Source organism: Chanodichthys erythropterus, chromosome 10, assembly GCF_024489055.1.
Source record: "Chanodichthys erythropterus isolate Z2021 chromosome 10, ASM2448905v1, whole genome shotgun sequence".
Classification (NCBI taxonomy): domain Eukaryota; kingdom Metazoa; phylum Chordata; class Actinopteri; order Cypriniformes; family Xenocyprididae; genus Chanodichthys; species Chanodichthys erythropterus.
The window spans coordinates 60,291,365-60,313,777 of record NC_090230.1 but is presented as its reverse complement, the minus strand read 5'-3'; the positions used below and the strand labels follow the sequence as shown (position 1 = coordinate 60,313,777).

Sequence of the window (22,413 nt, the reverse complement as noted above, 5' to 3'; positions counted from 1 at the left end):
CGCGGCTTAAAAGCTTGGGCTGGCCACGGTCCATATGAAGAGTGTTGGGCTGAGGATGAGCGCGAGCGCGCAGGAGGAGCTCCGGCGCGCTTGGGCATGAAGTGCTTTATCGCCCTGGATTGCTTTTGAGCTTCGGTGAAGCGCTCTGAGAAGGATTCCACAGAGATGCCGAAGAGGCCAGAGGGGTTGACAGGGGAATTCAGAAGCACCGACTTCTCCGCGTCCTTCATATCCGTTAAAGTCAACCAAAGGTGACGATTCAGCACCACGAGACTCCCCATCGCGCGGCCGATGGATTGGGCCGTTGATTTCGTTGCTCGCAAGGCGAGGTCGGTGGCGCTGCGGAGCTCTCTGAATATTTCCTCTCTGAACGGGTCCTGGCCATGCTCATCCATCCGTTTCAGCATTTTCGCTTGGAAAACTTGCAGCACGGCCATCGTATGTAGGGCTGAGGCTGCTTGTCCAGCTGCAGAGTATGCTTTCCCGGCTATGTTTGCAGTGGCGCGGCACGCTTTTTTAGGGTGCACCACCGTAGACTTTTTTTTCAACGACTCCGGGCAAAGATGAGCAGCAATTGCTTCTTCCACAGGGGGCAGATGTGAATATCCCCGTGTGTCAGCGCCGTCAATCGTGTTCAGAAGTGCCGGCCCGGAGATGTGGGCACGAGCCGAATACGGGGCGTGCCACATCTTAGCTACCTCTGCGCGCACTTCAGGAAAAAAGGGGGCTGGCCTTTGGAAGCCCGCTCTGCGGTGACGGCCGGGTTGAAGGAACCACTCGTCCAACCTGGTATGTTCTGGTTCAGCGGGAGGAGCCCATTCCAACTCCAGCTCCTCCACTGCCACAGAGAGAATACGGAGAAGTTCCTCGTCTGCATAGGCGGTCTCACTTCGGTAAGAAGTGGAATCCTCCGTGGGGCTGGCGGCCCAATCAAATGAGTCGGACGCGGCCGTTGACATGGCGTCCTCACGTTCTTCATCGGGAGCCCCAAACGATACGAGGATGTCGGCGCCAGAAGGGGGACGAAAACCCGCTTCGGTGTACGTCATGGGGGGAGAGGGGGGGGTCAGAAGTGTGAGAAGCACGCGGGCGCACCGGCGTGGGTTCACTACTGGGCCCGCCAGTTTCCATCTCAGGGTAACGCTGCGCCCTCCTCCGAAATCAGAACTGACGCCTTCTATCGGACCACACACAGGACAAAAGAGATTTCTCTATTTCAGTTTTTAATAACTAAGTGGCACCGATATATCTGCCAGATAAAATAATAAACACAATATAGTTTGATCTCAGCCAGCATATCATCATATCGCCCTGATTTCTTCATGTTAAAGCATAAGGGATAACATAACAGCATGACCATCTGTAATGCAGCTCTGAAATTAATTACATTATATTGTGGAATCGCTACACCAAGTAAGTTTTACTGGACCTAAATGGAATAAATACATTATTTCTTACCGAGACAAGCTGAACAATGAATCAGAGGTGTTGCTTTATCAACACGGAGAGTGATCGCATAGGCCTATATCACAAATGACATTTCTAAACGCGTTTTCGTACATTATTCATGGCGTGAGCACGTACATATTCAAATGGATCAGAAGTTATTAATCTGTAATAAATACAAATGACAAAGCCAAATTTTGGTCAAAATTATTTTGAGTTTCACCATTGTGTTTCTAAGCCGGAAGGCAGAAAATGAGGGACATTATAACATGGTGTTTACTACAGAAAAGCAGACGAGCCCAGAATATGAACGCACATTTAACACAGACAGTGACAACGTGTAATAAGACGGGTTCTGTTCATATTCTAGGCTCATATCTGCTTTGCTGTAACTGTTACTTACAGTTTCTATGGGAGGAAAACGTTTAACGTGAAATTAAACGCGTTGCGTTCAAATTCTGGGCTATTAGTATGATGTTTACTTACATTACGCCACATTAAGCTTTTTAGAATGTCCCAAAAATGGGACAAAATGGCGCTCCATTTCACATTCGTTTTCCACGCTGGGTCAGTATGTTTTTAACTGTATAATATACATTTTAACATCTTCCTCCACTATTTCCCAGTCTCTACTGTACTGTCCGTGACCTAATGTCCCAGAATGCAATGCGCTGCTGACGTCACGTTCCCAGACTCTATAATATAATCAAAAATCAATAAAAGTAAGAGAAAACTAAGCTATACGGAGACGCAAACACCAGCTGTTTGATGAACGCGTTTAAAAAGGAGCACGCGGGACTGATAACAAGCGAGATGCAAACTCGCTGTAACAGCGATTTAGATTCAAAGATTACAAGCTAGCAACGTCAGATTAATGTGGTAGGCAATAATAATACAAGCAACAATGAATTTGTCACAGATCCCTTGTTCCCCTGGACTCCATTTCCCATGATCCTCCTGTTCTCCACACCTGCACTCACTTCCCTCGTCAGTTCCTCATCATCACGGATCACCTGCACCTGGACTCTATTATCTGCACTCCCTTTATATTGCACTCACTCCCTTCACTCCTCGTCCGTCTTAATGTTATGTTTACGTTGTATGTTTGGTTCCTCTTGCCTCTTGGATTAAAGTATTATGTATTGTGGAAATCCGTACCTGCCTCATCTCTTCAAACCAGTACAACTGTAACAGAAAGACGGACCAATATAGACTGGATTTTCACAAGAAGATGGAGACTTTGACCAGCTCCCTGGCTCCTGCGCCTCCAACGCCTCTCACCCTGTCACCCGGCGATCGCCTTATCGGGCTCTTCCAGATTGGACGTTCACTGGAGAGGTATGTGGAGGAGTTCGTAGAGCTAGCTTTTCTGACTAACTGGTCTGAGGCACGTTTAATCACCCTGTTTCTGGACGGACTGGACGAGAACACTATCCGTTTTTATGAACCTGAAGATTATTTTTCCCTGAACGAAACCATTAATCTAATTTTATATTTAAACGGATCTAGTTTCTATTGTGATGAGGTTCAGGATATGTGTTCATCTCGTCCAGTCTCTCCTGAAACACGGGTGGCCAGGCCAGTTGGTCAGCCTGCCTCTCCCTCCGCATATCCCTCCAGTGAACTGATTTCCTGGTCAACGCTGGACCCACACTCCTCAATTGGGTCCAGAAAGCAGCGGAGGAGGAAGCAGCCCGCTCCAGTCTCTCCAGAGCCCGCTCCAGTCTCTCCAGAGCCCGCTCCAGTCTCTCCAGAGCCCGCTCCAGTCTCTCCAGAGCCCGCTCCTGTATCTCCAGAGCCCGCTCCTGTATCTCCAGAGCCCGCTCCTGTATCTCCAGAGCCCGCTCCAGTATCTCCAGAGCCCGCTCCTGTATCTCCAGAGCCCGCTCCTGTATCTCCAGAGCCCGCTCCAACCCTGTGCGAGCCGCCAGATCTGGACTGGCTTAATGACTTATTTAACGAGCCCTCAGCTCCAGCCGCCGCCTACGAGCCCTCAGCTCCAGCCGCCGCCTACGAGCCCTCAGCTCCAGCCGCCGCCTACGAGCCCTCAGCTCCAGCCGCCGCCTACGAGCCCTCAGCTCCAGCCGCCGCCTACGAGCCCTCAGCTCCAGCCGCCGCCTACGAGCCCTCAGCTCCAGCCGCCGCCTACGAGCCCTCAGCTCCAGCCGCCGCCTACGAGCCCTCAGCTCCAGCCGCCGCCTACGAGCCCTCAGCTCCAGCCGCCGCCTACGAGCCCTCAGCTCCAGCCGCCGCCTACGAGCCCTCAGCTCCAGCCGCCGCCTACGAGCCCTCAGCTCCAGCCGCCGCCGCCGAGCCCGCAGCTCCAGCCGCCGCCGCCGCGCCCGCCGCTCCAGCCGCCCCCGACGAGCCCGCAGCCCCAGCCGCCGCCGCCGAGCCCGCCGCTCCAGCCGCCGCCGCCGAGCCCGCCGCTCCAGCCGCCGCCGCCGAGCCCGCCGCTCCAGCCGCCGCCGCCGAGCCCGCCGCTCCAGCCTCCGCCGCCGAGCCAAGTTCTCCAGTCTCCGCCGCCGAGCCAAGTTCTCCAGTCTCCGCCGCCGAGCCAAGTTCTCCAGTCTCCGCCGCCGAGCCAAGTTCTCCAGTCTCCGCCGCCGAGCCAAGTTCTCCAGTCTCCGCCGCCGAGCCAAGTTCTCCAGTCTCCGCCGCCGAGCCAAGTTCTCCAGTCTCCGCCGCCAAACCAGCTCCATGCTCCTCCACCCACACATTGACTTTATTCCTTGGACTCCTCTATATGATCCTTAACCTCTCCAAGTATTTTTTGGGGGGGGGGGGCCAAGTACCCGTGGGTGGGGGACATGTGGGCGCCACACATGTGGGTGGGCCTCTGACGTGGCCTGCCAAGGCTCCTGACCCGCCGTGGCCTGCCAAGGCTCCTGACCCGCCGTGGCCTGCCAAGGCTCCTGACCCGCCGTGGCCTGCCAAGGCTCCTGACCCGCCATGGCTCATGGATCCGCCCTGGAGACCTCCACTCCAGTCCACTCATCCCCCGGCACCTGCATGAGGTCTCCAGGGCGCCCGCCCCCCCCTCCCGGTTATTCTATTTACGGCGCGAGGACGCGCCTACCGGGAGGGGGAGGTACTGTCACAGATCCCTTGTTCCCCTGGACTCCATTTCCCATGATCCTCCTGTTCTCCACACCTGCACTCACTTCCCTCGTCAGTTCCTCATCATCACGGATCACCTGCACCTGGACTCTATTATCTGCACTCCCTTTATATTGCACTCACTCCCTTCACTCCTCGTCCGTCTTAATGTTATGTTTACGTTGTATGTTTGGTTCCTCTTGCCTCTTGGATTAAAGTATTATGTATTGTGGAAATCCGTACCTGCCTCATCTCTTCAAACCAGTACAACTGTAACAGAATTGAAGTATGAGATTCAATAAAAGTAAGAGAAAACAAGGCTATACTGAGACGCAAACACCAGCAGCGAGGCAGACAGGAGCAATCGAGCCGATTGTTTATTCAACTTCATTTATTTAAAATGGAAATCTTTTGTAACAATATAAATGTCTACTGTCACTTTTGATTAATGTGAAATTAATTTAGTGCACCACGGTTTCCACAAAAATATGAAGCAGCACAACTGTTTTCAACATTGATAATAATCAGAAATGCTTTCTTAAGCAGCAAATCAACATATTAGAATGATTTCTGAAGGATCATGTGACACTGAAGACTGGATTAATGATGCTGAAAATTCAGCTTTGATCACAGGAAAAAAATCTTAAACATCTCAACATATATTCACATAGAAAACAGTTATTTTACATTATAATAATATTTCACAATACTGCTGTTTTCATGTAATTTTGAATAAATGCAGCCAAACTTTTGACTGATAATGTGGAATCATGCTTATTTCCCCAAAATGGGGAGCGCAAGAAAATATTTATAATGGCAGAACGTTGCTCTTCATTTCATTTACATTCATGTCAATGTTTTCTTGACATCAAATGCAGTACTGATAACTGCTCCTCTCATCTCATGGTTTCATTTGTCAACAGGTAAAAAAAAAATCACTCACAAACACAATTCACAGTCATACTTTATATTAAGTGTCCTTACTATGTACTATTAACATAAAAAATAAGTACAATGTACTTATTCTGTTCATATTGTATTGCAAAACACTGCTGCTATTGAGGTGGGATACAGGTAAGGTTAGGGACAGGTTTACGGGGTAAGGGAAGCCTTAACATTGTAATTACAGATGTAATTGCTGAAATTAATTACAGCTGTAATTACATGCAGATATTTTTAAAAATATGAGTACAATGTAAACACATGTATGTTCACAATGAGTGCATAGTATCAATTGATTAATTAAACGTTAGTACATAGTAGTTAAAGACGCCTACAGTAATATAAAGTGGGACCCAATCCACCCAACCTGTCCTCCATTACTCTCAATTCTATAGATTTGAAGCATTCAGTCTCACTAAGATAATTGCTGTTAATTCTGATCTGATGAAACAGCTTAAGGAGAGTTGGATGTTTGGGCAGCACTGCTGATATTTTCGAAAATAATATAATATTTTAAACATGTTAATGACTTTTTGTTTCTTAATTTCAGAGAAGACATAAAACAATCAAATTCCACTAAAAATACCTTAAACATATATATATATATATATATATATATATATATATATATATATATATATATATATATATATATATATATATATATATATATATATATATATAGCTATGGAAAAAATTAAGAGACCACTCCAAGTTCAGAAATCAATGTTAAGTGGTCTCTTAATTTTTTCCATAGCTGTATATATATATATATATAGTCACGTTCCCAGGCATTCCCGTACTACATTTCCCACAATCCTCCCTGGCAATCACCTGCACTCACTCCACCAATCACCAATTGCCACATACTGCTACAGCACATTATCTGGACTATTTAAGCCACACACCCTCACACACTTTGTGAGGTCTTGTTAACCATTGTTGCAATTCTGAGCATTTCTATCTTGCTACTGCTACTGATCCCGTCTATTCCCCCTGTTACGATTCTTGCTGCCTGCCCTTTGGACCTTTTGGATTGTTTATTGTTTCCTGGTTTTGTGAATGCTTTCCGCCTGCCCTGATTCATTGCCTGTTCCTCAACTACGATTCTGCCTGCTCTCTGCCATACCTGTTTGCCACTGTTTGACCATTGCCTGTCTTACTACGAGCTCTGTTTAGTAAAAGCCTGCAGATGGATCTTACCCTGAGTCCCGCCTCGTTACATATATGTAACGAGGCGGGACTCCGGGTAAGATATTATATTGCTAGCAAATTATATATATATATATATATATATATATATATATATATATATATATATAATATTTGCCAGCAATATAAATAAATTAAAAGTGTATTCAAGACCTTTGTTAACATTGCTTTTATAGTACACAATAATATCCTTTAATGAAAAACAGTATTTAGTAGGGGTGTGACGAGATCTCTTGTCACGAGATCTCGCGAGATTAAAGTGTGACGAGATTTCTCGTCAAGGAGAAGAGTAGTTAGGATGATTAGGTAAGAATATGCCACCGCTACGTTTACATTATGCCTCCAATGTCCTTTTGCTTTGTGTTTAAATAAAAAAAAACATTTAATTAAGTTGGATAACGGACGCTGCCGCTCCATATTTAAAGAGTACGCGCGATCGCTGAAAGTGAAAGTAAACGCGCGCGCATTCAAACGTGATTTCAATACCCTGCATTTTGAAAGCGGCTCCCTGATGAATGCAAATATCTCTCAATATGAAAGCTATTTTAGGCTGGGCAGTGTAGTTGTAACCATCTCTTAGCTCTGTATCAAAGAAAAAGTTGGTCTTATTTGCACTTTGAATATTGAGAGGGTGCGATTATGGTTTCAACTTGCAAAGTGTTACCATAGAAATGAATAACAGTTTCTCTTAATCTCATTAAGCACAAACAGTAAGGTTTCATTTGTTAACATTAGTTAATGCACTATGAACTATCATGAACTAACAATGAATGACTATTTTTATCAACTAACATAAACAAATATGAATAAATACTGTAGCAAATATATTGCTCATTGTTAGTTGATGTTGGTTAATATGTTAATGTTAATAAATGAGACTTTATTGTAAAGTGTTACCATTTTTATTTATACTGTTTTTATTTTTATGATCAGTTTGTGGAAAGGAGTTCAGTTAGGAGGTCAAAAGTTTTATAAGCTCATAAATCATGTACAGTAAGGTCTGAAGAGACTGAAATACAGAAAAGAAGTCAGTCAGTTGAGTTAGTGGCAAAACCTTTTACAGTACTTGAGTATGGTTGTCTTTTACTGCATATGATAATTCATACTCAGAAAGTAGAACTGAATGACATTCATTACAAGATGATTAGTTAAAACATTTAAATACACATGCAGAATATTTTTTCTAGTCATGTATTTCACCCATGATTTCACCATTGAGGATTTCTTAAAAATAGTGTGTAAAAATCTTGTCTCGTCTCGTCACACCCCTAGTATTTAGCCTTTACTTAATTAAAAAATTAATTCTGCCAATTCCCTCCAAAACTTTGGGTAATTTTACAATCAAAAAACAAATGAGTCAACAACTCTTTCTCACTTTTACAAAAGGAGCATAGATCATCAATATCAGAGTATTTTGAAATCATTGATTTAACCGGGTAGATGGTATGCAACATTTTTAAAAGTATTTCTTTAGTTGTATTATTAATATAATATTTAAACGGGATTAACTAAGCAGTCTTCCAATTAATATATAAAGAATTTTCCTCTAGGTGCCATTTTATTTTGTTTTTGTAAAATAGTAGAAATTTTGTTTGTTTGTCATTGCATTTTTAATCAATCAGTTCCACACCGTTTAATATTAGTTTTTATTTTCATTATTGTAGTTATAGTGGATATGACTTTTAACAAGCTGGACAAGAGTAGGAGGCAGGGATGGGCAGTATTTATGATATATGTATTTCAAATACAAAATAGTATTTTGTAATTTGTATTTGATATAGTTTATGAAAATGGCTTTGTATTTTGTATCAAAATACTTTAGTGTTTTGTATTTTTGTAGTTTTAAAATACTGTAAAATACTTTGTAAGAAGTCTACACGATGACATCATAAAAATGCAACCTCCTGATGCTACTCAGTGGTTTGCCCAGACTTGTTGAGTTCAAAACAGAAGTTAAGTTTTGGTGTTTGTTTTAGTAGCCTAGGCTAAATAGTTTACCAATTTACATAATGTTCTTGAAAACTATTATACCAAGCAGCAGCCCCCTATATTTATGATTAACAATCAATTGATTAATTAGTTATAAACTAGTTGCTTTGAATACAGGAGCCATCAGTTGTCTTCTAATGAATGACTTGTTTGTCATTGAGTCAGTGTTACTGATGCAAAGTAGGCCCTTCGTTACCAAACATCAAGTAACTAAATTAGGATACAATTATAAGTAATTTGCAAACTATTAAAAATTAAACTGTTGGTTGGTTGCTTCATCTGTTAAATCCACAATATGTAAATTTTCGCTGCAAAAGTTCACTTATTCAGTCACTTATCCTTAATTTTGTGGAATCATGGGATGTGTTGTTTTCACGTCTGCAGACAGTGGAAAAGAATCAGGATGGGACTCGGGCAGAAATCATGTTCATGGATGAGATTATTAACATTACTGTAGTATGAAGCAGAGCAGGGCAAGTGATGTTGGAGCTGAACAAAACTGCTGGAGAGATTGCTAATGAGAGATGAGCGTGTCACACGTCTCGAGAGCAGCGGAACTTTTAATATGCCACAGTCGCCATTTACGCTTTTTTTGGTCTAGCGTATGTGGGGTAATGCAGCGCTGTTTATCATATTAGATACATTTGTGTGTTGACTACTATTAATCATGTTTATTCTATCAAAAGAGTAATGTAACTATGGCTATTTTGCAAGTTCTTTACCAACCTACACTTCACATTTGGGATAATGTAAGTACACAAGTCAACAAAATATATAACTGTCACGATCACCATCTGTTCCCGTCACGTTCCTGTTCACTCCGTACTCCATTTCCCATAATCCTCCCTTCCCTATCACATGCACTCACTCCACCAATCACCTGTTGCCACATACAGCCTAGCACACACTACACTGATCACCACACCCAGCTGCAGATCATTACCAGGACTATAAAGGATTTTCACACACACCTCACCACAAAGTCTTGTTTCCCCAGTGTACAATTCAGAGCGTTTATATCTTGTCTGCCTTTCTGTTGTTGATCTTGCCTGTTACCCGCTTACGATTCCTCTGCTGCCTACCCCTGACCTGTGCTTTGTTTACCGACCTGTGAGTGATATCTGCCAGTCCTGACCTCTGCCTGTATCTGGATTATGATTCTGTCTACCCTCTGCTGTACCTGTTTGCTCCTGATTTACCCTGCCTGTACGACCACGCTTACTTTTTAATAAAAGCTTGCATATGGGTCTTACCATGAGTCCCGCCTCGTTACAGAAGACTTCGCCGCCACCACGATCCAGCAGCTTGCCCGGAGAGCATTTGAACGGTATGGGCATTGCTCAATTGTTGTTGAGAAGTACGCAGGGTACACGATCTCTGGAGGATTACATCACAGAATATCTGAACCTAGCATATTATTCGGATCTGCCTGACTGCGCACTCATTGACTTTTTCTGTGATGGAGTTAACCAGCCACTCAAAGAACAAAAAGTTCTTGGGGAAATCAACGGAGTTCGGGTGGCTCCGACAGGGCAAGACGCTTGGGCGGCTCCGGCAGGGCAAGACGCTTGGGCGGCGCCGGCAGGGCAAGACGCTTGGGCGGCGCCGGCAGGGCAAGACGCTTGGGCGGCGCCGGCAGGGCAAGACGCTTGGGCGGCGCCGGCAGGGCGAAGAGCTTGGGCGGCGCCGGCAGGGCGAAGAGCTTGGGCGGCGCCGGCAGGGCGAAGAGCTTGGGCGGCGCCGGCAGGGCGAAGAGCTTGGGCGGCGCCGGCAGGGCGAAGAGCTTGGGCGGTGCCGGCAGGGCGAAGCAGCCATCTTGTCCATCGCGTCCAGGGTGCTTGAGTGCGTTGAAACCGATGAATTTGCGTGCGTTGCAACTGGTAAACTTAACTGCGTCGCGTCTGATGAGCTTGAGTGCGAAGCAGCTGGCGGAGGCTTAGGAATGCTAGCCGCTCGTGCTGAAGTCAGCGGTGGATCAGCCACACTGGAAAGCAACCCTCTCCGCTCCCAGACAGATCCAGAGATGTGACGTGATTCTGGACGATCAGCGGCGACGTGATGTGGCTCTGGGAGATCAGCGGTGACGTGACGTGGCTCTGGGAGATCAGCTGAGATGTGACTTGGTTCTGGGAGGACAATGAAGACATGATGTGACGTTGTAGTGGCCGCCATTTTGTGAGTGTTCTTTGATGCGGCAGCCATTACATGATTCACTGTGGTGTCGCCTTTCTCCGCAACACCCACAGTAAACGGAGAGCCAACAGTCAATAAAGCATAATCAATAAAGCTACTGAGTGTTGAACGCGGTCCTTCTAGACGTAGTTTGTTCTGGAGTGGCTGGTTAACGCCATCAAAAGTCTATTAATGCACAGTCAGGCAGATCAGAATAGTAAGCAATGTCCAGATATTCCATATATATTTCTCCAGAGAACGTGTACCCTGCGTACTTCTCAACAACAATTGAGCAATGTCCATACCGTTCAAATGCTCTCCGGGCAAGCTGCTAGATCGTGGTGGCGGCGAAGTCTTCTGTAACGAGGCGGGACTCATGGTAAGATCCATATGCAAGCTTTTATTACAAAAGTAAGCGTGGTCGTACAGGCAGGGTAAATCAGGAGCAAACAGGTACAGCAGAGGGTAGACAGAATCGTAATCCAGATACAGGCAGAGGTCAGGACTGGCAGATATCACTCACAGGTCGGTAAACAAAGCACAGGTCAGGGGTAGGCAGCAGAGGAATCGTAAGCGGGTAACAGGCAAGATCAACAACAGAAAGGCAGACAAGATATAAATGCGCGGAATTGTACACTGGGGAAACAAGACTTCGCGGTGAGGTGGTGTGTGTGAAAATCCTTTATAGTCCTGGTAATGATCTGCAGCTGGGTGTGGTGATCAGTGTAGTGTGCTAGGCTGTATGTGGCAACAGGTGATTGGTGGAGTGAGTGCATGTGATAGGCAAGGGAGGATTATGGGAAATGGAGTCCGGAGTGAACAGGAACGTGACGGGAACAGACGGTGATCGTGACAATAACATTGTTCTCTTAATCAACTGAGTCAGTGTAATGGTGATGTGATAGATCAAATAGGCCAATTGATGGAAGGTTTGCGAAGAAATTTCATGCTCCCTTGTAAAAGTATTTTTTAGTATTTTTAAAATACAAAAATACAGTAGTGTATTTTGATACATGGTGTGGCTGCTGTATTTTGTAGTTTATTTTGATACACTTAAAATTAAGGTATTTGTTTTTTTTATTTTAAAATACATTTTAATGTATTTTTGCCCAACCCTGAGTATCAGTATCGATAAAATGTAAATGATACCCATCTCTAGCTGCAGAGGTGTGATGTGTTTATGTGTGTTAACCCATAGCGTGTCCTCCGGGTCAGTGGGGTCCCGACTGCATCCACACTTGTAACTGCCACAACGGGGCATTCTGCAGCGCTTATGATGGCGAGTGTAAGTGTACGGCCGGCTGGACGGGGCTGTACTGCACACAACGTGAGTACAACTTTCTCTCTCCAAGTCTGATATGAAACTGAACCTACGCTTCTAGCAGTGCTGAGTGCTCACATGTCATGCTCAGTTCAGTAACGATTGGTCGTGACATTTCCTGTCATTGTGCTTTTGTGTCCTGCAGGCTGTCCCTTGGGCTTCTACGGTAAGGATTGTGTGATGTTGTGCCAGTGTGAGAACGGTGCAGACTGCGATCATATCTCCGGTCATTGCACGTGCCGCACTGGCTTCATGGGACGCCACTGTGAACAGAGTGAGTAAAGAGTGTTTCAAAGCAGGAAACAGTGGAGCTATTACTTTGATATTTTCAAGCACATGCATGAGACTACATCTGATCCAGCATTGCTCCATTCGCTTCCAGAATGTCCTGCGGGAACGTACGGATACGGCTGCCGGCAGGTGTGTGATTGTCTCAATAACTCCACCTGTGATCACATGACTGGCACCTGCTACTGTAATCCCGGCTGGAAAGGCACACGCTGTGACCAGGGTAAAGTTACATTAGCACTCACAAACACTGCTTGTTACACTGTGTCTGCACTTTAGAAAGTTAACTAGAAATCAGGAAATTTCATACTTTTTAGAATAGCAAAATAATTCCAGCATCAGTAATAGATAAAGATGCCTACAGAGTAGTTTCACAGCTACAATAAATTCTGGGAGACATCTGGTTCCATCACACATGATCACCCACACAATGAGGTGTCATCTGAACGCGTGAGATTCTCATGTGTTACACTTATGTTTCCTGTCTTTTTCAGCTGGCGTGATCATTGTAGGGAATCTCAACAGTTTGACGAGCGCCGCTGTGCCTGTGGACTCGTATCAGATTAGTGCTATTGCAGGAATCATCGTCCTGGTACTTCTTGTGCTCATCCTCCTCCTCCTCTTCATCATTTACCGCAAGAAACAGAAAGGCAAAGATTCCACAATGCCTGCGGTCACATACACACCCACCATGAGGGCCAACACCGATTACGCCATTGCAGGTCAGTGTCACAATGACTGTAATGATGCTTTTTCTGAATAAGTCTTACAGTTGTTACATCATATTATGAATAACTATCATAATTCTATTGGTAATCATTCTTAAGATTTATTGTATAATTCTTATCATGGTGACTAAACTATGGCAGAATGGCCTGCTTACACTGAACTTTGTGACACACTTCTTTCAAATATAGCTGGCTAGTTTTCAGTTATGTATATTTTTAAAGTGCTGTCGTCACCTAACTGACTAAACGCCACTTAAAATGAGTTTAAAAATCTGGACATATTCTAGGACAGGAAAAGAGATATTCTGATGATCACTGTGTACAGAATTTTCCAAACTCAAAAGACCATAAAGAATTAATCCAAGCCGATCTGAGAAAGCAGTGGCTAGTAATCATATGAAAAGATTTCCACACAGGGTGTCAGTGTGCTAAACTAGTCACCTGACGCAAAGCTGCAGTGTGTGCGAGATCATCAGAACTTACCTTTATTTATTTATATCAAACGTTTTAATCACTATTTTGTGTCGTTGTTCATTGACAATCATTTAACTGTATGCAATTTATATGGTTATGCCAAAATGCATAATTATCATTCAATGTAGTAGCTCTGTCAATGTGGTACTTTTTAAGATTAAATAAATATAGTTAACATTGTTACATTTCTTTAAGGGACCACATTCATTGACATTTTTAGAAGAGCACCAACACACAGAAGCAAATCCTGTTCAGTCAAATTCATTAATAAATGGTAAATATGAAGAGTAAGTGAAAAACACTGTTAATGAGATGAGCATTGGACTGCTGCAGGTTATAAGGCAATATATTTATTTATTATTCAGAAAGCACATTTGGAAAGGAAAATATATTTTTAGGAACGTTTCAGCAGGTTCAATATAATTCATGTTAACGCAGAGAACACCGGAAAAGCCTGAGCCATAGAAGGTAGAATGCAGAAGTAGCTTTGCAAGTAGTCCATTGACAGGGTGGTAACTATGTCTGTTTGTGATGTATTTCCTGTTTCTAGAGGCGCTCCCGCAGACTGATGTCCTTCCCAACAGTAACTATTTCTCCAACCCCAGCTACCACACGCTGACCCAGTGCAGCAGCCCGCCTCACATCAATAACCTCCCCTATGGAAAGGTCTTATTAAGAGTCTCATTGGTTTACTCTACTAACTGACTCTGTAATTGTTGAACAGCTCTTTAAATAAAAGACTAATATTTTGTGCTGCTTATACTGCTTATGCTTGTTTAAAACATAATGTTGCTAAATAGAGCTTTTTAGTTATGATGTCAATTTTTGGGCCATCCCAGAATGCTAATTCACCACAGATTCCCTTGCCTTTGTGTTGTTAGAAGCAGTTTTTGATTTATGAGTAAAATTAGGTGTGTATTTTTTGTACAAAATGTATAGGAAACATAAAAACTCTGTTTAAGGAATGTTGATCACAAGCAGAGATGGGCAGTATTTATGATACATGTATTTCAAAATAGTATTTTGTAATTTGTATTTGATAGGGTTTGTATTGGCTTTGTATTTTGTATCAAAATACTTTAGTGTTTTGTATTTTTGTAGTTTTAAAATACTGTAAAAAAACTTTGTAAGAAGTCTACATGATGACATCATAAAAATGCAGCCTCTGATGGTTTGCCCAGACTTGTTGAGTTCAGAACAGATATTATGTTTTGGTGTTTGTTTTAGTAGCCTAGGCTAAATAGTTTACCAATTTACATAATGTTCTTGAAAACTATTAAACCGAGCAGCAGCCCCCTATATTTATGATTAACAATCAATTGATTAATTAGTTATAAACTAGTTGCTTTGAATACAGGAGCCATCAGTTGTCTTCTAATGAATGACTTGTTTGTCATTGAGTCAGTATTGCTGATCCAAAGTAGGCCCTTCGTTACCAAACATCAAGTAACTAAATTAGGATACAATTATAAGTAATTCACAAACTGTTAAAAATTAAACTGTTGGTTGGTTGCTTCATCTGTTAAATCCACAATATGTAAATTTTCGCTGCAAGAGGTCGCTTATTCAGGTACTTATACTTGATTTTGTGGAATCATGGGATGTGTTGTTTTCACGTCTACAGACAGTGGAAAAGAATTGGGATGGGACTCGGGCAGAAATCATGTTCATGGATGAGATTATTAATGTTACTGTAGTATGAAGCAGAGCAGGGTGTGTGATGTTGGAGCTGAACAAAACAAGAGATTAGCAAGAGATTGCTAATGAGAGATTAGCTTTTTTTGGTCTAGCGTATGTGGGGTAAAGCAGCGCTGTTTATCATATTAGATACATTTGTGTGTTGAAAGTTGTTATGATACTCTGTGTGTTCGCTTGGCGGCTGCTATGAGACACTGCAGTAAGCTAGATCAGTGGTTCTCAAACCTGTCCTGGGGACCCCCCACCACTGCACATTTTACATGTCTCCCTCATCTAACACACAATTCAACTCTTGCAGTCTCTACTAATTAGCTGATGACTTGAATCAGGTGTGTTAGATGAGGGTGACATGCAAAATGTGCAGTGGTGGGGGGTCCCCAGGACAGGTTTAAGAACCACTGAGCTAGATCGATATTAGTCATGGTAAAACATGGTACACGCGGTAAATCAAGAAAACGAAATTTAAACAAGAAGCTATATAACATGAGAAATATAATGCGTCGTTGGTGTTCTATAATGGATTCTACAAAATAAAACGAAATCGAGGGTAACACGGGTATTATGTAATTGATAGGCAACGCACGGACACGCTCCGTGTGCTAGTTAAAATTGCATATTTCTCTGGATTTAAACATTCTTGGAAACATTTGGGATAATGTAAGTACACTAGTCAACAAAACATATAACATTGTTCTAGTGATTTTTGGATATTTTAATCCAGAAATCCTACTGTACATATTGTGCCTTTAACTGGTTGCATATGTTAGATTTATTGATTGACTCGGGCAAAGAAAAGCTGTTGCTATCAAACATTGTTTACTTAATCAACTGAGTCAGTGTAATGGTGAAGGGATAGATCAAATAGGCCAATTGATGGAAGGTTTGCGAAGAAATTTCATACTCCCTTGTAAAAGTATTTTTTAGTATTTTTCAAATACAAAAATACAGTAGTTTATTTTGATACATGGTGTGGCTGCTGTATTTTGTAGTTTATTTTGATACACTTAAAATTAAGGTATTTGGTATTTTATTTTAAAATTCATTTTAATGTATTTTTGCCCAACCCTGATCACAGGCACTTATTTTACTCATAAATCCAAAACCGCCTTTCTAAAAAAAAACATTGCAAATACCTGAGCTAACCTCTGGTTTTAAAGCACAAACTGACAAGCTGTAGATATTTAGGATTGAAGAATTATGTGGAACGTTGTAGAAAAGACACTTGCTATAATTGTTGATTTTCTTCTTTCTGACAGCCAAAGAACAACCAATTGTTTGTGAACCTGAAGAACGCTGAGCCAAGGAAACGGCTTTCCCTGCTTGATCACACAGGAACTCTGCCGGCCGACTGGAAGCAGGGCGGATCCTTCAATGAGCTTGGTGTGTTCTCCTAAAACAATCATCACAACTAACATAACAGCAAAACATCTGACATAATAATGTTTGGTAACCCAGCATATTAACTTACAGGTCTTTTTAATTTTCAAACTGCTTTGCAATGACTCGTCCAACATGAGTTTTCCTGACCACCACTGTGCAAACTCTAGCAGCTTTAATGTGTCATTTCACCGTCTTCTAACACACCACATCAGCTTCTTTAGCTCCATTTGTAGCTGCTGTGAGCTTTGTCAAAAAGAGGACTGCATCATTTTAACTTCTTCTGTCTTAACCTGATTCTCTCATTAGGAGCTTATGGAGTTGACAGGCGTTACATGGGAAAATCACTTCGAGGTAAGAGATCATTTAGCAAGCAAGGGATAAAAATTCTGCCATCATTTACACATCAGCATGTTGTTCCAAACCTGTATGCATTTCTTTCTTCTATAGCGCACAAAAGATGATATTTTAAAAAATGTCTTTTGGCTTTTTTTGGTCCATACAAGTCATACAGGTTTGGAATAACATGAGGGTGAGTAAATGATGACAGTATATTGATCGTACTTAAAGAGTATGATGATGTGAATGGATCTCTCTCTCTCTCTGTCTCTCTGTAGATCTTGTGAAAAGTGTGCCCTATCATGCCAGTTCCTGCTCTCTCAATAGTTCAGAGAACCCGTACGCCACCATCAAAGACCCTCCTCTGCTGCTGACCAAGAGCTCTGAGTGCGGTTATGTGGAGATGAAGTCACCTGCTCACAGAGATTCACCGTATGCTGAGATACACGCCTCCAGCCCTGCCAACAAAAATGTCTACGAAGTTGGTAAGAGAATAATAAATCCAGCAACACCAGAGACCTGCTCATTGTTTGTTATTCAGTGCTGACATAATCACTGTAATAGAAATTAACTTAACTACTATATCTTCTCAACTATGTTTCAATATTTAAAAGTTGTAGTCAACCATTTTTATTTGTTCTTGAAACAATGCTGCTCCATGGAAGAACAGTCTTTCTTCGACGGGACTACACATGGGAAACCGCTCTGTATGAACAATCTCAAGTAATTGTTCACAGGTGTAATGTATGTCCTGAAGGCATCACTTCCCCTGGCTAGCAGGAGTAATCATGACTCCTGTGCTTCTGCTGTGTTGAGTGAAACTTGTTCCACTTGAGAGCAGCTGTTGTGTTCATGTAATGCTGGCTGGAGAACGTGCACATACATTATAATCGGGGCTGTTGCGGCTGTCAACCCGCACCCTGGCCCATTTGTCAAAGGCTTTGCATTAACCTCACTGGAGATGAGGAAACCCATTTTCTAATGACACTTTCCAGCTGAAAGATTTGAGCAGAAGCACTGTTAGCTCATCATGGAAGAATCTGACTGACACAGATCTCTTAGGAAACCTTCTCACCACATTTAACTCAAAACACATCACTGAATGCTATACATCAGTCAGCACCAGTCTGACTACAGTCTCTCTCGGAACTCTCATCTTCCACTGACCGCTCGAGAAGCAGCTGAAGACACAAATCTTCCATCAGCACTTGAACCACAATTCTAAATACAGCACACTTTTGTTCTGCTTTCTTTCTTCTGCTCCAGCATCTGTACTAGCTTACTCTTCAAACATAGCATATTGGTACTACCAATGTTTTTGGCTGTTATATGATAAAATGCTTGTGAAGTCACTCTTTCAGTGTTAGACAAAAACAATGACACTAAAACAAAAACTGTAAAAACAAATTAAACAGTTTTGATTTTAAAAAAAACTATGACAACAATACAAGAAATCACTGTAAGATATTAATAAGATTTAAAAAAAAACTCTGTAAGATATTAACATTTTCAAAAAAGAAAAAATTGTTTAATGAATCTTCTTTTATGCTACTTTTTTAGGTTATTTGACTCAAACCACAGCATGAAGCTATTCACTATAGGATCTTAATGTTACACAAATGGCAAACTAAGTGCTAAAGACTAAAATACTTTTTACTATTTAGTTCTATTGTTACTGAATTTGTAACCTTAACTGTCATACATTTTTGGACCCATCATTGGCCTGGGCATGTTAAAGTCTTTAACTAATAAAACTGAATATATATCTCATCTACATTGTTATTTTCTATTTACATTAGTATTTTGTCTTGATGCAAAAAAAAAAAAAAAAAGAGCAGTGAATCCTGCCATGCACAAATATGTGCTAGCAAATGTGCCAGCAGTCTTAGGGCAATCCGTGGCACTTCTGCATATTCATCTTTTGCAGCAAACCAATAAGAAACATCCTATAATCAAGATATAGTATTCTAGTATTCTTCCATATGCCATCTGCATCTCTGGTGGCTCAGCACCTCTTATATTAAACTATATTAAATGTAACACTATTATATTATTGATTTATCATCTTTTCAACATTTTAATATTTTTTTTCATTACTGGTTTTTCTCATCGCTGTGTTGAAGTTACTGGTTTTCCCACTGTGGGACTAGACTTTCCTGTGGAATGGGAACTGTGGAGTTTTTGTCACAACTGATTCTTGGTATTTATAAATAAATAATTAGTGAGATAAAAATATATAACCTCAAGTACCATGCACACAAGACATGTGACTGCTTATTACTGCAAACAGTTTGAACCTGTATTCTTCCCTTTCCAGAGCCGACCATCAGTGCTGTTCACACGCTCTCTAACAACAGCTGTAATGGGCCGTTTTGTCAAGATCCATATGACCTACCAAAGAACAGCCACATCCCATGTCATTATGACCTACTGCCCACAAGAGACAGCAGCCCCTCGCCCCATGAAGACACAGACAGCAAATAAATGCTCACAGACTTCATTAACAGATCATCCACAGCACTCCATTAACAATTTTATTGCTGTTATTGTTGTCATTTATCATTATAAAAATTCTTAATTACTTCTGGCTTACAAATTTTGAATAGTTCTTGTCAAAACTATTTTTCAAAGTTGTCTTAGATGCACTTGTCCTGTGGAGAACAAGAGGGTGAGAGTTCCCAAACATTCCCAATATTCAGCTTGATTCATGTGAGCATAAATTACTCATTCCATTCATTAATAACCACATATCACACAAATACAAGACAATCCTTAATGTTTCTGAAAAGATATATGTGAGATTATTCACAATTACAGTTTTATGTTTCTTTCATTATGATATTTAGTATATCTAGTACTGTTTATTGAGACTAGACTGTTGGCTCAATGTTTCTGTTGGATTTAAAAAAAAAAAAAAATTTTCCGAAAATATTTCAGGTTTACCAAAGGTTGTCATGCCCTGTTAAAGCACTGACATTGTATTTATATTGACAGTTGCCCATATAGTTAAGTCACAAGTTTCAACGTTAACATCATTTTTTGGCTTGTGCCTTTTGATTTTAGTTCTATAAAACGTGATCACTGAAATGAAGGACAAATACTTTATAGTGTGTAGTACTTTATAGTTTTAAAGCTAAAGCTAAAGCTGGACTTTTGCGAAGAAAGACAAATCTTAAAGTTGATGTGATGGGGACAGTTTGATATAAATACATTTTTGGAGTGTTTAGGACATACATATTAATGTGTTATGAGTCTTAAAGCACTCTGAGCCTGAACTTTAATTGTAAAAAAAAAACTGTACATAGTACCATTTCTTCTTTTAATTGCATTTATTTGCTTTAAAAATGTAACATATTCCTAAATTCCTTTATAACTTGACCAATATTGTTTAGAACAGGACAAGCAGTGAAGACTCATCCTTTACTGACTGGACCTCGGTATACTGTTTTCCATACAATTTATTATTATTATTATTTTTTTCTTTTTCAATTTAGTTCACTAAATATGCCACACACACACACACACACACACACACACACACACACACACACACACACACACACAAAAAAGATTAATAATACTGATTCCAAAAACAACTGAGCGTGTATGAGTGTGTGCTGTATGTATCTTAAAACTGTATCTTTGTTTTGCTTTTCTCATGATTTTTTAAATAAATGCACAAAAGTTACACAATGTGTAATATTTCCCTTCCCAATAGAGCAGCACCAGAATATCTCCTCTCTGCTAACCTTTTCTTTCTACTTTGAATGCAGCCTAATATATTTTTAGCTGAAATATCATGTATATATGCAAATTAAAAATAAAATGACGAATTGCCAAGTTGATATATTTAGGCAAGCTTTAGTTAGAAGTAATTTCTTTGTTATTGATTTTATAATTTCTGTATCTTAGTAAGCATATTCTCAATTAATCACTGAAGAATGATTAAATAGCCTCATTTTACTAAACTAATGTCAATGTCTTTAGAGTAGATTAACAAGTGTTACTGATGCTGCCTCAGAATTATTGTAAATAATAGTTCCCTCTATGTAAAAAATTGCAAATGAACGCCCTCTCATGTCGAAACTTGGTGGATCCAAAATGGTCAATATTTATATTCATGCATTTTATTCATATTTCATGTTAATCAATTATGGCTTATGACTTATCAATATTACTTTTGATTTTATATATTCATGTACTTCTACTCCATATATTAATCCTCATATTTTCAAGTAGATTTACTCTTTAATGTACTCCTTTATGGTTATTCTTCTTTTATCTTTAAGAGTATGTATGCTTGTTATATTCAATTGTTCTTCAAGTGTTCCAAAGTGATGTTGAAGTGTCCCAGGTCATGTTGACACGTTTGTGGTTAGATATTGGATGCCTGCCAAGTACTGCAGAAGCGATGGTGTTTTCAGAATTAGTTGATCATTTGATCTTGTATATCAAAATATGTCTGTTTCCATTTCTTCAGACATGTGATAATGCAAGATCAGCAAAATTCCCTTAAGGGTGTCAAAACAACCCCTTTTGTATTTATTTTCATCTATTTTTGACATTTGACTAGTCTATGACATAATGGATAAGTCCATTTGACCTTTTCTTATTAGACCAAAACATAAGTTTGAGTGGGATGTAAGTTTTCCTATGTTTATGGTATAAAATGGACTGGGTCTTTGATAGTTTAGCTTTCCTTTGCTTTTCTTTGTCTTCTACTTCTGGCTGCTTCTGCTTTTCTTCTATCTCTCATTTCATTCTGCAAGTGTCTTAATTTTGTTCCTTCTTTCTGTATATTCTTCATCTGCATCTATACAATACTCTAGATTTTATTATTAACTATTAATTACTTAATTAATTTGTTTGTCTCTATAATTTTTAATTAATACATTTGTTATTCCTTATTCAAATTTGATCTCTGACATAATCTTTGCTGGATTGCCTGGATCTCATTTTCTCAAGTCATCAAAACTTGAATGCGATAAGGTCGTAATCACGAATTAAGAAGTGGGAATTATTACATTTCCTATAGCATGTGAAGGCAGCATTAGTGTATTTTCTCCCCGTCATCTTCTCAAGTCCGATTCTGATAAATGGTTTTATGTTGTATATTTTTACAGCATGTTTTACTGTATAAAACAGTATTTTAATCACACTAACCTTATCCCATTTGCAATGTGCAGTACAACATGCGTGAAACACAAACAATTAAGCGTACTGTGGCAAAAAGAATCGGTAACGAACCGAAAATATTCTTATGAAACGCCTTTGCTTATGTGCATGGTCGGCAACATCTTGAAACGAATGATTCAAGTGAGCCGATTC

General features: G+C 41.0%; 1 protein-coding gene across 2 annotated transcripts in view; it reads left to right on the top strand.

Moving 5' to 3' along the window:
* Positions 1–20,756, top strand: part of megf10 (multiple EGF-like-domains 10) — a 143,730-nt gene extending 122,974 nt beyond the window's left edge. For both annotated transcript variants that reach the window (XM_067398455.1, XM_067398456.1), the window contains exons 17-25: positions 12,059–12,187; positions 12,327–12,455; positions 12,564–12,692; positions 12,964–13,191; positions 14,222–14,337; positions 16,626–16,749; positions 17,056–17,100; positions 17,364–17,570; positions 19,403–20,756. In XM_067398455.1, the coding sequence (XP_067254556.1) occupies positions 12,059–12,187; positions 12,327–12,455; positions 12,564–12,692; positions 12,964–13,191; positions 14,222–14,337; positions 16,626–16,749; positions 17,056–17,100; positions 17,364–17,570; positions 19,403–19,569 (1,274 nt within the window). In that variant the 3' untranslated portion in view covers positions 19,570–20,756. The remainder of the gene's footprint in view (positions 1–12,058; positions 12,188–12,326; positions 12,456–12,563; positions 12,693–12,963; positions 13,192–14,221; positions 14,338–16,625; positions 16,750–17,055; positions 17,101–17,363; positions 17,571–19,402) is intronic.
* The last annotated feature ends 1,657 nt before the right edge of the window (positions 20,757–22,413 follow it).